The sequence below is a fragment of the Nelusetta ayraudi genome, unplaced genomic scaffold, assembly GCF_046127955.1.
Source record: "Nelusetta ayraudi isolate G7.1 ecotype Tasmania unplaced genomic scaffold, CSIRO-AGI_Nayr_v1 ptg000135l, whole genome shotgun sequence".
In the NCBI taxonomy this organism is placed as follows: domain Eukaryota; kingdom Metazoa; phylum Chordata; class Actinopteri; order Tetraodontiformes; family Monacanthidae; genus Nelusetta; species Nelusetta ayraudi.
The window spans coordinates 10,183,113-10,200,825 of NW_027466185.1; the positions used below are offsets into that span (position 1 = coordinate 10,183,113).

General features: G+C 45.7%; 1 protein-coding gene across 2 annotated transcripts in view; it reads left to right on the forward strand.

Moving 5' to 3' along the window:
* Positions 1-10,010: 10,010 nt before the first annotated feature.
* nhsl3 (NHS like 3) overlaps positions 10,011-17,713 on the forward strand; it is a 30,192-nt gene continuing 22,489 nt past the window's right edge. Inside the window, exons 1-2 of one of the 2 annotated variants that reach the window (XM_076051522.1) lie at positions 10,011-10,225; positions 10,970-11,368. In XM_076051522.1, the coding sequence (XP_075907637.1) occupies positions 11,137-11,368 (232 nt within the window). In that variant the 5' untranslated portion in view covers positions 10,011-10,225; positions 10,970-11,136. The remainder of the gene's footprint in view (positions 10,226-10,969; positions 11,369-17,713) is intronic. The other variant, XM_076051521.1, reaches the window with a different exon arrangement.

Here is a 17,713-nt window from a genome sequence, read left to right on the forward strand (position 1 = left end):
ACTAGTCTGGGAGGGATAAGAAGCGACAGAAAGTTTTCTCAAGTGACAAAAGGCTGGTCAGAATGAACCTCTGAAGACTGAAAGTGCATTTCATCCATCGTATGCCTTGTTTTTATATCCATTCATACAATGAAGAGCCTTAACGAAGCCTAATATATTTGGAAATGTGCATTTTCTCAAATGAAAATGACAGAAATACGCCAGTGACCTGATAATAAACATATTTTTAGTTTAGTCTTTTAGGTTATTCTCTTTCTTGTGTGTGTGTGTGTGTGTGTACACATGAAAAGACCAAACTTAGCCATAAAGTCTCATCCAATTTTGATTGATTTTCCCCTTTAAAATTCAGTTTTAGCCATTACTTGCCATATGCTACATTATAGAACGCTTGTACCTAAAAACCATGGTGACACAAACAGGATCACAAAGGAAACACATCCAAACAACGAGGTAGTCGCTAGCAGTTAGAACCACTTGTGCATTGTCACTGTGATGAAAGGATTTCTGAGGATCATCATCACCGCTGCAACATCCCTCTGCTTTTATCACGTCCATCTAGATGCATTTATTATGGCTGTTGAGAGGCAGATATGTACCATTGGGGTTTTGGGTGTGTGTTTGTGGTGAAAGAGAACATGACTCCGGGATTCCAGCCGTGCCGTCTGATTATCGAGAAGTCTTTAAATAGCTGCATGTACTTCTCTGTCCGCTTCCAGTGGGAGGATTGGTTTCCCCCCTAAACTCCTGACCCTGACAGCGCAACACAAGTGACCGTCTGTGGAATAGAATAGTTGGTGGTGTGATCGATAGACAAACAGACAGAGACAAGAGACAAACAGGCAGGCTGGCAGGCAGGCAGGCAGGCAGGGCAGATAGATAGATAGATAGATAGATAGATAGATAGATAGATAGATAGATAGATAGATGGATAGATATTTGTAACACTTTCTAATACAGTAATAGCTTAATTTAATGATCGCTTGTTGTCCTCTCAAGGATGCTTAAGAGTCCCACCCCACACCACTAGATGGCATTGAAGTTCAATTTTAACCACTCACCCTGAGTTTCAAGCTGAAGTTTTCCTTCTAGAGTTAAACAAGTCATGTTGATCAGATAATTATTGTGTGTGTGCGCGCGCGTGCATACGTGCATGTGTGTGTGTGTGTGTGTGTGTGTGTGTGTGTGTGTGTGCACGCGCGCGTGCGTGCGTACGTGCATGTCTGTGTGTGGCACTGCTGATAAAGTGATCAAATACAGGATGACCCAAGAAGTGCAGCATGTACCAGTTTATACAGAACGTCTGTCTTAAGATCTTTTGGGTTCTCAGTGGACACCCTATTAGAGCAGTGACGACCACTCCTTGGACTGTCTGAATCAGTGTTTCCATGACTGGATGATGTTCCCCCTGGGTTCAACTAAAGAGACATAATGTTTATCCAAATCACACTTGTTGACCACTGGGAGCCTGTGTTTTGGCAAGTCTGGGTTTGAGGAGATGGACGATAATTTACACTGAGCGTTCCCGGGATTATCCGCACCAATACCGATGCGCTGATGCAAACCAAAACAGCCGGTGTGATGCAGAGGCCTTAAGAACTGTCCCTCACTTTTCATCTTCTTCTTATCACTTACATTTTTGCAGTTGAGGAAGGAGTCATTTTGTGTATGTGTGTGTGGTTGGTGGGAGTCCAGTAATTAGAAAGTAGCAAAGATCCAGCTGAGGTTGGCTGGAAGCTAAACATCCACTTTACTGCCTGAACAGGCCTGAAAATCCTGCCAGTGAATCCTCCTCTCCCCTTCTGTTTGTTACTCCCTTAACTTGCATCAAACACAGCATTTCACTGTCCAGAAAATTATTTTTATTTGTCTCTGGGCTCCCCTAAATATAAGATATGAGACATGCAACGTTTCCGAGTGTCACTTTTGTTTATTTTTAAAATGTTGCTCCTTTCATCTTTGCTAAGCACCCACACGCCACAAACAACCCTTCCCAAATGCTGTGCGGTACGTGGTTATGCACTCTATTTATTTCTTTTTAAAAAGGAATTTTCCAGAGATAAAAAGAAAATAGTATGAAGACCAAAACAATGCCATCTGAAGAAAAAGCCACCTTTGTGGGTGGCTCTGTTCTATTTGGTTTAATCCAAATTAGCTGCCATGTTTGGCCTTTCAGCATTCAAGATTTCCCTGCTTAGATTTTGAAATATTGTGAAGGTTTTGCTCTGGTCAGTTCACAAAACAGTGCTGGTAAAACAACAACAACAACAAAAACCAGCGTAATTACAATTGTTGTATGATGAGGTTTTTAATTTAGAAAGAACGGCATTTAGTGTTGATTCCGGCAGAAATTATATTTTAGTTAAGCATCCACATGTACAGCCAGAACTGCAGCAATGCCACTGTTGAGGCAAAAAAACAACAACTTTGTGTTCACAGCTATAAATAAATACATTTTTAGAAAGTTAACAAATTGAATCCATCAGCTTGGAAACATGTGCAATGCATAAACAAAAAAGAAACTGGAGTTGATGTGAACACCCTTTGCCGCTTGTCAAGTCTCGCCCTCTTGCGTTGCCTCACTTTGGCTGAGTGTGTTTTTATGACCGTGACATTATCGGCTGTGTATTTTAGCGACAGTGCCTTCGCTGCAGAACTGTCAGCCGCCAGCTTTCTACTGTCACCATCCACCAAATGTTTGTACTGTTTGGCTGACCGTGGAGCCCCCGGGATCACTCGATGTGATATGTTTGGGAGCCAGGAGTCTTTTTTTCAGTGTGTTTTTCCACTGCCGTGCTATTTAAAGAGCACGAGGGTGCTTCGTCTAGGAAACGGACACAATAACTTCACACCCTTTTACGGGGATCGCTATCAAACTTCAGGATTGTGTCTCTTTGTTGGGACAGCAGACATCATTGTCCTGCCCAAGGCGGGAACGTGTTTTTTCTTTTAAGCTATTGCATCAATGTTTTCTGACAGCGTGTGTCCACTCACTCCGTCCCCAATGAAACTGTTGCATACTTGCCGCCAGTTCCCATGAAGGGACGCCGCAGATAAAAACAGCTGATATGGGGAGATGAGACGGGCTGACAGAGATGAGATCACACGCTCGGTCAGTGAGGAGCACAGTGTGGGTTCAGTCATGTGCGGCGACGGAGTTCATCACTGCGTCAACAACAAGGCCACCAGGAGATATTCTGCACTTAAGTTCAGGCCTCGGGTTCACCAAGTGGTAGTGGAGTGTTGTTGTTGGGTTTTCTTGCGCGTCAAAGGATGCATTTGTTGGGCTGATTGGTTAGAAGACATGGGAGTGGTAGTTATCTCCTGCCAATTTTTCAAGGCTCAATTCTATAGGAGATTGAATCGAAGCAAGATAAGAGCAATAGTCTCTGCGCTTCACTGTGTCGACTCATGAGAGATGCATCAGCAATCATGTTTTCAGTTTTAGTCAAATAGCATAGTCATCGGTGAAAACAAGATTAATCCAAGACATAACAGCCAGGAGACCAAAATTATTACATAGATGTAGCTAATATATTACATATATTCAGGATGTGACAATCCCTGTGAATTTAATGGAATTTTAACTGAAGTTTTTTTTTTTTTTTAACTCGACAAACCACTGCCAGAGTGTAGAACTGAATTATCTACATCATAGAATAATACATTTCCCTCCTCTTCCATGAGCAGCATAGCTACGAGAAGTGTCACTACCACCCCTGCTGCTGAACTCCATTTGTTTTATGTCCTGCCAGATTATATTGTAATACCAAATAAAATACCATATATCTGTACACTGTTGATCAAATACCCTGACATTCACTCTAAGACATGTCACCACATAGCCAATGTTAACATTTCAAAGGATCACACTCACCAGAGAGCATCAGTTTGGATGCACTTAGAACTATACAACAAGTCAGAGAGTTCAGGAGTGAGCAACGGCCACATGTCTCTCTTCCACACGGGGGGGAGAACAAATGAAGGCCTTCCTCCAGCGTCTCTCAAGTGGTTCCACCGTCTATCACAAGGGCCGTGAGGGGACATCCAGCCTGCCGTCAACATATAAACTTCAGACTTCAAACTTTATTTATTTGTATGGCACTTCTCATACAAAGAGCAGCTTAAAGTGCCTAACAAAGAAAGAAAACATGAACAACAGAGAGAAAGAAAATAACAGAAAATTAAAACAAAACCCGACCCTCCCACACCCACAAATACAAAGACACACAAACACTTATGCACTCACACACATGCACAGGCACACAGACACACCCATAAACCCATACACAGAGAGAGAGAGAGACCCACACACTCACACCCGCACACAGACTGTCGCTGAGGAGACATGGCTTGGGACTGAGCTCTGGGGTGAGGAAAAGGCCCCATTGGGGGCCACGCACACCGAGAGGAGTGATGGTCCATGTCTGCAGGGGGCACCGCCACCAGGCCATCCATGGGACAGCACCCCCATAGGTAAACCAAAGACAACTCCTGGCGTGGTGGTAGGCCCCTATGAGGAAACAGTGGAGAAATGAGGGACTAAAACAGTAAAATAAAATAAACAGTGTAAAAGCTACAAACTGAGGGACTGAAAACAATAAACTGTGACAAAAATAAAAATACCAGATTAATAACATGAGACAATATGAGTACAGTAAAATTGACAAAAACAGTAAAATAAAAGAGTAAAATAGGGTAGAAAAGTCGAAAGAATGCTATAAGAGGTGGACAAACTAAGTAAAAACGAAATTGAATAAAATATAAAATCAAAAATATGATAGTGAAACTGTAAAAGATATGAGTTGGAGAATAAAATGATTAAGAATGGGGTTAAACAAGTCAGTTTAACCCCATTCGGCTCGGCTACGACACCATTGTAGTCGCTGCCGCCACGACTCAGCGTCCCGCGTGCCTCGGTGACGCGAAAGTGCGCATGTGTGCCCGGGCGTGCTCGGGTACCCTAAATTAGCTGTAATTTGCGCCTGTGGGGCCGTTATTTTTGTGAGGCAAATGTCGGGGTTGAGGCACTTGAGTAAATATTAAGATGAGTGCCTGCGTGCGATGAGGCAGGCCCCTTTTTTCCACTTTTAAAAAGCAACATTAGGGTTTTCTTTCCTGGCTTGACAAATATATCCCGGGCAATCCTCATTGCAGTGGCTTCGCCGAGGGGGAGAGTGGCACACAGCTCGCACACAATCAGACTTCGCGCGAGAACCGGTCCTGTTATTGTGAGAAAGGCTCAGTGGGGGTCACCTCGTGTTTCCTGGCTGTGTCGACGGCGCCTCGTTTGAAGCGAACCCCCTTCAAAGCCCCTCTGAGAGAGGCGAAATGGGCAGATAGTTCCTGTGTAAGTGGGGGCAGATGGATGGATTAAAAAGAGCGAAAGAAAGAGGGAAAGTTGGATGCATGGATGGAAACTTGTGGCCTGTTTTTTTGTCCGGGACCAAAAAGAGTCAACAACCACACCCTCTCAGGAATTCCTGCAGCAAAAATATTTCACATCGTGTTTTTTTAAAAGGAGCAGTTCACTTTCACCGTGACTCGTTCGCTCTGCTTGTCTGACACAAAGTTACAATTTATTGTGCAGAGGGTTTTTTTTTTTTGTTCTTGGCAGCGGCCATTGTGCTTTATCATTTCTGTGCGCTCATGTGACTATAAATACATCCCCAAATCTCAACAGCACAAATTCCACGCAAAGACAAGTTGAGAAATAGCAAAATTGCAAGTTTTATTTTACTAATGGCTGAGAGTAAAAAGAATTCATCCCCCGACTGAACCATAAACATATGGATCTTGGGAAGGAGCAGGCGGAATGTGCCAAAATGTGGATGGAAAGAAGAACCATAAATAAAACACAGGCATGTGAAACGCTTGTTGACGGTAAAGTTGTTGCAAAAGAAAAGACTCACGTCACAGTCTTGCTGCACACATCTGTGGTTTTTCCTTTGTTCACCTATGTTTTCCCATCCTGTCCTCGGTCAGGTCAGGCCCAACCTGAGAAACGCCAGGGCGAGTTCCGACTTGTTCGCTCACCTGTCTGCGCTAATTGGCAAAAAGAAAAGAAAAATTTGGCCGACAGCCTGGGAACCCCGAGTGATCTATGGTACGGTTAGACGCCCCCCTCCCTCTTCTCACGAGGTTTCGAGCAGATTGAATCAGTGAAGTGAAGGGATCGACAGCAGATTTCCGTGCGACGTGGCAGCTTTTTATCCCGAGAGCAAAGTTTTACGAGATGCAAATCAAGTTGACAACAAAGCAATTACTTCTCAGTTACTTCAGAATCGTTGGTATCGTGTGATAAGCGTTATATATTTTGCTAACTCTTCTGAGCTCGTTACACATTAACTCCTCGACTCATAATCCGCAATTGTGTTAGCTCAAGAAAACGTCCCTCCCTTAATGTTGTTGTCTCTGTTGTCAGGGCTCTGGAGCAAATGACTTCCCAGAGGCACCATAAAGCAGACAGCCAACCTCTGGCCGACTCTGTATTCAGCTGGCGTAAGTCCTTTCTGCTCCTCCATGTGTACGTCATCTCTTTTACTCAACTCACCAGAGAAATGACTCAACAAAATATCTTTTTTCCTTTCTTTTTTTTTCTCTCAAGGGTAATAAAATGAACACCCACCCCCCGCTTTAAGTACCTCCTCACCTGGCCTTTCTCTGCCTCCACTCAGGGCAGGTCAGAGGAATGTGGCCGGAGCAGCATGCCTGGACAAGGGTTCATCCCTTTTATTGTTTTCTTGAACAGTTGTTTCTCCATTTTTCCCTTTTTTCACTTAGCAAGCCACGAGCTCCTGCAAACCAAGAGCAGAGCATCCTGTGTCTGTGCATTTTCACGACTGACGGACAACTTGGAGCCTTCACTACAATATCATTATTCTTTCTCTGCCCCATTTTTTTTTTTTTTTTTGCTCCCCCGCAGCCTGGCTTTTCTCTCAGCAGGTTACCGCTATAAATAGTGAGCAGCAGAATATAATTTTAAAAGCGCTGTGTTCATTTTCAAGGCTCAGGGGGCCACGTCAAAGAAGAACACAACACTTGGAACTGCACAAAACAAGTGACCAAAATTTTGTTTCAAGCCATTTCAATGTTTCATACTTTTGTTTGAGGAATTCCTAGAAAAAGGAGGCCAGTCCATGCAGTGAAAAATGCTTATGTTGCAGAACAAGAGCAGGTCAGGAATGAAAATGCTGGTCAGAGACAGACGGGTTCATCCCAGCCGGATTTCCTGCCTGAAACACACACGCACAAAGGTCAGCGAGAGAAAGTCAATGCGTTAACCTGGTAGCATATTAGACTACCCTTGCGCACTTATGAAGATAACTGGCTCTGGGATATAGGTGGTCAAGTGTTTATTATCAGGTTTGGGCAGCTACAATAATCAGAAATAATTTCAATTCTTTGGTTTTCCAAGGTGGCCCTGCGATGAACTGGCGACTTGTCCAGGGTGTCACCCTGCCTTTGCCCTAAGACAGCTGGGATAGGCTCCAGCAGACCCCCGTGACCCTGAATAGGAATAAGCGGGTATAGAAGATGAATGAATGAATGAATGGTTTTCCAAGGTGTCGGTCTTTCTCAGATTCAGAAATGGAACAGGCCTGGAGCTGATGAGCTCTGAAAGTCTTTTACAAGCTCACATCCTTCCCATTCTTAAAAAGCTTGAATATGAACATGCAATATGAACTCTACTAAATGCTGGCGTGCTTACCCAAGTGTGTGTTTGTGTGTGGGTGAGGGGGTTTGCCTGCAACTAGATGTAGTTTGTTGGGGTGTTGTTGTTGTTGAGACAGAGGGGTTCCAGAACACAATTGTTCCAGTGCTCTACATCAGTTCCACCCGTCCTCTCCTCCTAAGAGATGAGGAAAAGAGGTTCTGGAGAAATTTGCTGCTTTGACCAAATGAGTTTGCTGAGATGTCCGATCAGAATGTGTCATGGGCGCCTCCCTTTGGAGGTTTTCCCCCCATGTCTTAATGGGAGGAGTCTGTGAGTTAGAGACCCAGGATTCAGATCCATTCTGATAAAGTCTCACCTCAAGGGATTCCAAATTGCTGGACCAGCAGAATTTAAACGGCCCCTTTTGTCCACATGACGCTAAAGTTTCAGATCTTGGTACGCTGCATTTGAACAAAGCCCGCAGGAGTGGCGAGATGATAAAGAAACAGTGAGGGGATAATGCTGAGGGGGTGATGCATTCCCCGACGGACTCACAGTCTCCTGGCAGTGCAGGATTTTGTTACTCTCACACGGACGTACTCTCACTCTAAGTGCTCCAGGGAGGCTGTTTTCTGTTGTATCGCCATAGAAACGTTAAAACATTTCAATGTGTCGGGCAGGAGCCGAACCAAACCATGACTCAACTGGCCCCTCCCGTCACCCAGCGCGCTAAGGATTCCCCTTCCACATGTTTGCAAGAGAACATCGCACAGCTAGCAGTCCAGAGTCAAATGTTGGGTCCGCCTGCACCATGATCTTAATTTGACTCAACTCCAGTGGTGGTCACACAAATGAGCTGCACATGTTGGAATCCACCCCGATCTGGCGGCCATCCTAATCAGAGCGCCTGCAATGTCGCTCGTTCACTTGACAAAATTAGCCTTGAAATCCCAGCAGAGATGTAATCTGGCTGCCTCATCGCCCGAGCTCAAGGAACACGTTGGCCCACATTGCACTTATTAAAGACCGGAAGGAGAAGAAAAATGAAAATGGCAGTGCATGACTGGGTAAAAAAGGGGGAACTGCACTATGTTTTTCTTCTTATATTATTATTGAAAATTAAATAATCAGTCAACCTTATTCAGATCCTTCTCAATTTAACGACCACAACAATTTTTAGAACAAAAAAGAGAAGACAAAGATATGATTCTTTCCCCAAGATCACAATTACTAAAATGTTTTCAGTGTTTCCAAAAACAAGAAGAATTCTTGAGTAGAAGAACATAATTAATCAACAACATCAGAACATCAGTCTTGTGCCTTGAAGTGTATGAAAAAATAAACAACAAATAACGAGTGACATTAAGAACCTCCATTTAAATACAGTAAAAAAAAAAAGTTTGCTTCCTGTTGTGTGGACGCGGAGGCTCTGGAGGGGGATTCAAAAGTTCTTTACTGGTGGGAAAATCTGTCACTTATTTACAAATGCAGACGCACGTAAATCCAAATGAGGACCCTTGTTGTCGATGCCAGCTGTTTCCATGCCTGTCGCTCTGCTGCACCTCCCTCACTTCAAACCCAGTGGATCGGCGTGTTCCAACCAGACGAGCCAGTCCCACCGCATAGACTAGCACTGCTCCCATTTCTGACGACCCCCGCCCCCTAGACACGCACACACACACACACACACACACACACACACACACACACACACACACACACACACACACGCACGTGCACACGCAGTGATGTCAGCGTGTCTGCCGGCCACCTCGCCGCAATTTGAAACCGTCTTGAGAGTTGAGTGGCGGCGCTTCTGCGTTTATGTTCAATATAATTGGACGTGACCTGAAGGTGACCCCTTCCTCGCACTCCCTCACCCCCCGCTGGCTTACCTACCTACCTGTCTGTCTGTCTAATTATGTGTCTGCCGTTTAACAAGGTATGAGGAGATCAGGTTCCCCAGCTGCCTGACAGTGCAAATCCTTTTTGAGTGTATTTTTTCTTGACAGGACACCTTTCAACACACCCCTAAGCAGTTTCCTGGAGGACATTTGTCACAGGCTTTCATCTGGAAATCCCCCAAGGTTCACACCTGCGTTTCTGTCTGCTCTCCTTCCGTACAGTAGCGGGATGGATACCCCAGACCGAGGTGCATGTCCATCCCCCGCTGCCTGGTCGCCTCCTCCCTCAGAGGTTACCTTCTCCAGGGGGGACGGCGAAGACTGCACCTGATCCCCGCAAAGGAGGCCAAAGAAAGACAGGAGAAGCAGACAAAAGGAGCCGGTGGACAGGAGCAGGGCGAGGAGAGAGGAAGAGAGTGAAGGTAGAGTGGTGGATTCCAGCCGTCGAGTGGGGCTGGAATGGTCTGGCTGTGAGAGGTGGGAGGAGAGGCTGGTTCGAGCAACAGAGGGAGGGACCGAGCGAGCATGGAGCTTCATTCACTCCGTTAAACACACACACACACACATGCGCGCGCGCGCACGCACGCATGCATGAGCCGCAAAAGCTGTGTTCTCAGGCTGAGACAGAAAAGAAGGGGAGCAGAGGAGAGGACGGCACGCTTGCTGAGTAAGTTCCATGTTGTGTTTTTATCCCGGTCCTCCGCTTATTCTGTTTTTTACCGTGGGTCTTTTTTATTCCTTGTTTGCCGCTGAAACATCACAGGCGGAGCGCACGTTGTCCTTGTTCACGAAACCGTGGCCTTGTGAGGGACAAAGTTGGAAAATGTCTTGTACTTCTTTGCCGCTGCTTTTTTATTGCGTTGAACTTCTTTCCCCTCCTCTCCAACATCACCGTACACCATTTTCTGCTGATGTGAAACATATGCCACACATGCACGCATGCTCTCTCTCTCTCTCTCTCTCTCACACACACACACACACACACACACACACACACACACACACAAACACACACACACACACACACACACACAAGCACTGCAGAGATCAGGCTTTGCTTATACATACACACAGAATAAGCAGAGTAGAGGAAAGCAGAGAGTCAGGGAAAGAAATTGGGGAAAACAATGTGGCAAGACAGTGTGGGAATGTGCTCGCAACACTGAAGCCATTCCAATTTTTGTTTTCCACATTTTTACACTGTCTGAATAATTCAGTTATCCGGTGTTGGATATTCAGGCTTGGAATCATTCCAGTGCTGCTTTTCATTTTGAGGATGTTCTCTGTCCCTGATTGAGTTCTCACTTTGTCACGTCACTCTGTCAGCACTGTCCTCTCTGTCCTTTTTTTCTTCATTTTTTCCGTCTCTGCGTCTCCCTCACTCATCCTGCTGATCTCATTGTTGTCCCAGGTGGTGAAAGACGGGAAAAATAGAGACTCAGAGCGAGGCCAGAGAGAGACAGAAGGATTCGTCGAAGGGAGGGGGTGGCTGTTCAGCTCCTACTCCGGTTCACGAGCCGTCCCCTGCTAGAGGACGCAGCGATCGGGCTGGGCGGCTGAGCTCCGAGGACCTCCACCATGTCCCGGAGGAGGTCCACAGGGGACCTGGTCCCCCGGGATATCACTGAGATCTTGGCCCGCGAGGCGAGAGCTCAGCGGGGGCAGAGGAAGCCGGGAAGCTCGCTGGGACAGGCGTTCAGCTGGTTGAAGGGCAGCCGGAGGAAGAAGAGCGCCGCCAACGGGCTGAGGCAGAGCAGCGCCGGCGGGGCGGACGTTAGAACGGGACCTCAGAGCCACGAGCCTGCAAGAGGTGAGTGAGTGAGCCAAGGTGTTGTGATGGGTCTCAGAGGTGGATTGGTGGGAGTCTGAGCTGCTGACTAAGCTGAACCCAAGTTTCTAAATCACTGTTTGTCGCAGCCCCATGCTGACGTAGACATAATGAAGCATTAGGTCACTCTAAATGAGAAGCGATGTTTGCATCTTAGACCGGGGAGCAGGATTTAGACTGGATTCATGTCCAGCCTTATAGATATTGGTTATGAGATTATGTATAGATTAAAAATATGGATGCAAAATCAATGGGAAAGTACAGATACACAATTATCACGACAGAATGATCAGCGATGCATTTCCAACCCCAGCAAAATATTTTAGGTTTTGTGTGTCTTGGTGCTCTGAATCACTGCAGCTGGACTGGAGGTTTTTAAAAACAGGAAACTGATTTGGCTACATCGTGAAACATCTACAAATCTTCAATATCCTGTCGCACGGTTCTCGATGTCACAGTTCATTTTCAGTTGAGTTTTAGCATTGGGATGTTTTGACCCGCCGCGTAATTCCTGTTTTGTCTGCCGTGATAACAAAGTGCCGTTTTTCTGAGAAGTGTTATGACTTTTGGGTTAAGGCAGTAAAGAAGTTAAAGGGATTATGTTATCATTTGGGGATCAGCGTGTACATTTTTTTTTTTTTTTTTTGACTGGCTGAAAGTGACACGCCCATTCGGGGAGTCATGCAGGGGTCTAATCCCTCTTTCTGTTTACTGATGCGTTTGCTTGGTCGGCAGCACAGAGATTAGCCACAGTCCCCGTTTCCTGGTTTTGTTCCGATGCTAAAGCCACCCCTTTCTCTTCCACCTTTGTGCGTGTGTGTCACTGTAGTAACTATATAACAATCCTGGAAATTCACATATGCCGTCTCTCGGACCTTCCTGAGGTCTTTTTCTTCCCAGGGATTTTGCATTGCCCGGGAAAAAGACCTTTTAGATGTGGTGGATGGGTAACCGACGGTGACACCATTGGAAAACAAAGATTAACCAGTGGGGCTAATAATTCCCCAATAAGGGATGTGGTCAAAACCAATGTCAAGAATGCTTGTGAACCGATTCCCCAGGACCTGAGATTTTCTTCATTTAAGACAACTGGCCACATTTGAAGGTCCCATAACCCCGGGTGGGGGAATGAACTCCTGACTGGTGGTTCTGTTTGAGCATGGGTTTTTAAATTGCCTTGAAATCCTTCTTGCATTTGCAGCTCATTCACACTCATTGCATAATTTATCCCAAACTAGAAAAGTCATTTATTCTGAAGTATTGGATTCACAAGTTCCTCTGTGATGTCACGGAAATCATCACTTCCAATAAATCCACCTTTCAGGGCTCCTCCCACATAAGGAGTTCCCCCTTACAACAAAAATCCAATAATACGAGTGCTGCTGCAATAGTGACAAACCCGCTAGACATAGAACAGTGAGCTGCTGTCATCGTGCACCAGTCGATCAAGAGTTGTTTGAATAACTTGCTGCATCAAGTAAACAGCTGTTTAGCTTGGTTCGGTTTACGCTGAAGGTTGTCAGTACCTCGTTACCTTCCTCCTGTCGACAAGCGCAGCTCTTTGGCTTTAGTCCCTTCCCTTCGAATGTGACCTGCCTTCCATGTTCGATACGCTGCTGCCAGCCACTCTGCTTCCTGTTGCAGCAATAATTACGTGGCCTTGTTGAAATAGAAATACTCCTTCGTATTCTGTTTTTTTTTTTAGGTGATTTGCCTTCAGTGTGGTGTGTGTGTGTGTGTGTGTCAAGACCTTGTTGCATGCTGTGTGTGTGTGTGTGTGTGTGTGTGTGTGTGTGTGTGTGTGTGTGTGTGTGTGTGTGTTTGTGTGTCAGCGTGGATGCCAAAGCGGGCGAAGAAGTTATGCGATGGGGAGGAGAGATTACAGCGAATCACAAAGGCCCTTTCAGCCTTGAGGAGACTCCGAGGGAACACAACTCTCAAAGCTTTTCTACTCGGAGTTGCTTCTCGCCACACACAGCAATGTCTCATTCTCTCGTCTGTTCACTGGGGCCCCATTACTTTCTTTTTTTTTATTAGCTCTTGTGATTCCTTCTCTGCAGTGGAGAGGGTGTGTTGGTCTTCAGCACTTATAGCGTTACCATGCGTTTAAAGAACCAAATAACCATTTTCATGTTTTTTTTCTCCTCCTCCGAGGCTCTAGTAAAACAGGCTTACATGATAAATTATCCCAAAACGGGCTATTTAGCCCTCTGTTTAAAGTCTCCAATAAAAACCCTGCGTTAAATCTTGTGCTTTGTTGAACTTTCGCCATATTTAGCTGGGGAAAAAAACAGGGCAGCCACATGGTGGTGGTCTAAAGAACATCTGGCTTGGTTTGCTGTCACTAACCTGGGTATCAGAGCTTGTTGTGACTTCACAAAGGGGAAAAAACACACACTTTACAAAAGAAAAACTGAGCAAAAAGGAACATTTTGCACCAATTATTTCTCCAAATATCAGATATCGTGCATTTTCTCTAATTCTGGGACTTCTTAAAGCTTTTGCTGGGTGTTACAGAGTGTGAGGCTGCATCACAGGGTGTCTCTGTGTTTGTTTGCTAGCAGCACAGTGCTGCTGGTCTTAGGGCAGCGCCAACCCAGCACCAGCACTCATTACATCACCTCACCAAGCACACACTCACACACACACACAAGGGCTTACAGAGCTCCCGCAACTACCTGCTTTGTCCGGCACATCTTCGGCCGCTGGCTTTTTGAGCGGTGAGGTCATTTCACACAATCCCCGGGATTCCGCGTGTGCGTCCATGTGTGTCGTCATTGTTTTCCCCCCTCTGTGAAGTCACTTCTGTTTGCCTTTCTTACGTTTTGTTGCATTACAATTGCAAGCCTTGTTGGTAACGGATCCCATATTGTGGCCCAGTTCCTCTGTCTCTTTGTGTGTACGTGTGCCTTGCGTGTGTGTGTGTGTGTGTGTGTGTGTGTGTGTGTGTGTGTGTGGCTTCCGGATCGTCATGGAAGACTCTGCGTGGATTCACAAACGAGGATGGAGATTACAGGCCCAAGCTGAGTAATTGAAGAGCACACATATCGTTTCAAGAGAACACACGTAGCCTCAGCTCCATTAAGGCAGCCACTCAGGGGCGTTTCAGTGCAGCCAAACAGGGTGAGGGCAGCCGATGGAGGGGAAAGAAAAAAAGACGACATGCTGCTGAATGGGAGGGGTGTGAAAGTTTAATGACGCCACACTTTGTTCCTTGCAATCATCATTATCATTCACCGCACACACGCACACATTCACTGAGGAGCCAGGTAATTTTACCTGGGTAAGCAGATACTGTACCTTCACCAGCCCCCCCCCACACACACACACACACACACACACACACACTCCCCCACTCCATTCATCACTGCAAAGCAAAAAGCTGAAAAGGAGATGTAAACGTCTCCCAGGCAACAGCACTGTGAGGTGCACATCGCTGTGACAGCACCGCCTTCAGGCAACAATAGCACCCCACTGCTGGAGTGAAACATTAATCCATCCCCTGAGTCCTGTAGTGTGAGAATGCGTACAGTGCAGTAAGGCAAGAAATATTTTCATTCTAAAATGCAAAAATCACTTTTTTCCAAATGCAATGAGACTCCATTCCTGTTGGGGGCACTGTGGATGTTGCCATGACATGATTTGAAATATGTTAAAGTCTAACTTGTCTACTTTACTCTTAATCTTAATGCATCACATGTGGAAAACAGTGGTAAATCAACTTTGGGGTCACCTTGTTTTAAACAAGTATAAATAATCCCCACATATTTTTCAAGTAAATATTCAAAGCTACAGCAATACATGACCTTGGTCAAAGATATGTCAAACCTAAGGCCCGTGGGCTAAATCAGGCCCAGTTGAGAAATGCCCACAAATAATCCCAAAATGTACAAGAAGAGAAAATGTGATGCAGAGGAAAGAAAAAAAAGTAACATTTGAAACACAGTCAATGTAATAACTTGTGTTTAACAGATATTTGTCTTTGTTATTTACTTTGAAAAGTTTGATCTTTAATTGAGTGCGCGCACACACACACACACACACACACACACACACACACACACACACACACATACACACACACACACATATAGATCAAGTAGATCAAGTACATGCAAATACCACATCGCAGTGGCCACGTGTCTCTGTGATGGTTTTCCATCTGAAGCTTCTCAACAGTGGTCGTGTTTATGCAACAGGCCCCTAAAAGTGTCTCTTTAGTGGACGAGGAGCGTGTTTGATGTAGCAGCTGGAAGACATCAGTGTGGGACAGACAGAGTGGGAGTGTGTATACGCACGGATATACAACTGATTTCCCTGCAAGGCTGTGAGAGTGTGCACGCCTCTGTGCGTGTGTGCATGTGTGTGGCTCTGGTTACATAAGTTGCAATAGATACACCTGTTGAACTCTGTTTACCTGATCCAGCTGCTGGTTCCAATGTTCCCACAACCCCCACCCTCTCCGAGGAGTGCGAATAAAATAGAGCAGATGATGACAAAGCGCATGAGCACTTGAGGAATTCAATCCGGACACATTCAGCACCATATACAGTATGTGCTGTTGACATGAAAGAGCCTGCAGTGCCAGAAGAACCATCGGTTTCACTCTGTTCGCTTGTATAGAGCAAGAGGAACCCAGTGGCAAAGTTTGTCTGACATTATCGACCTTCCAGCAAGCTTGAACTCTCAAGCTTATACTTCAGTGGAAATACATTAAAATATAATTTTATGTCATAATAAGTTGGGTTTTGACAAGCAGTGCGGATGAACAGAGCATCAGCCCCAACACTGCCACCCGGCAGTCAGCCAGTTTAACTGCAGCTTTACTTTGTCAGCAGTCAAGTTGGCGGACAAAAATGAAAACCTGTCCAAAAGCTCAGGGAAGCCTGGTCAATCCTTCTATAATGGAGAATGATGGTTAAAAACAGTTTACATGATGCAATATCTAATAAGTAACATAATCATGTGGTTTAAAAAAAAATTACCAGCACAAAATAAGAATGACTTGGTAATATAATTTCATTTCACTTCAGTTTTTTAAACCCAGACCATGGCTGACAGAATTCATGCATGAAAGCAGTAAATCTCATGGGCAGAACGCCAATGTCAACATTTACTGCAGTCCAACTGCAGTGTATGTTTATATCGAGTCACAGGCAACTTATAAAACTTGAAATGGTCCAGTACCACTGCCCTGCCAGAACACTGTGTTCATGTGATGAGTTGCAGCTCTCATTTTACGATAAACGTCACCCCAGCGTCTCTATTTTTCTCCTCTAATGCCTCTAGTGAGTTTGAAACACTACATTTTTAAGTTTATTTTTGACCCTGCATTGCCACAATGTATTTTTTTGCTGCACCCGATGCGCACGAGCTAGTTTGGATTAGCATGACTTGACCTTTTAGTGCGATTGCCGCGTTTTGCCACACGATGGGGGTAATTGGCTGAAGTGGACGGTCGGGATGCAACCTTCAAGGGACGCTGTGAGGGGTAACAGACGTCATCCGCGCTATATGCGTAGATATATAATAGTAGCGTTCCTTCATTGTATCCATGCCTCTCATTTCGGACCTCCTCCATCTCACAATGAAATCTCACGCGGACACATTTGCAAAGATGAGCTTTCCCTGTAATCCTGCCTCGAGGCTTTGGCAGTGACATGCGTGTGTGCTTGTGTGTTGATTATTATTTTTTTGTTCGATCCCTCCCAACCGAGGCTTTATCCGACACATGCATACGTCTCGATTGGCTGCTGGCTCGCAGGCGTCCTCCTCTGGATCTCCAGGCGGTTGACAGATCCTTCAAATCTCCCCCTGACGATGCCGCGTGACTTTGATCCCTCCTCTTTAAATGTATCTGGGCCGTGTTTGACGTGTTGACGTCCCAGCTTTGTAGGTGAATTCAACAGAGTGCACGCTGGCGCCCGCGCGCGTGCCCTAGCTCTTTCCATTTGCACTCAGACAGATCAGATAGCGGAGTGTGCAGCGCGCTCGTAAATGTGCGGGTGTGGTTGGTTCGGCGGGAGCTGCGTTAAGAGGCTGCATCACCCAATGCCTGCGGATCGTTTTACAAGTCGGGGAAGCTCGGGCTGCATCGCGCTCTTGACAGCTATCGCTGCTGCACGCACCCGCACTCATGTGCATGTGTTCGTGCGCGCAAGTCTGAAGTCACCCCCCATACTCCCTCCCCTCCCCTCTCTGTGTTCCGAAGAAGAATCGATCCCACCTCTGCGGAACGACCATAAATCCGCGCTCGTGTCCCTTGCAGTCAATAAATCTGCTTTTTATTGGAAGCTCTTTATCATCCTGCACTCCTTCCGTGCACTG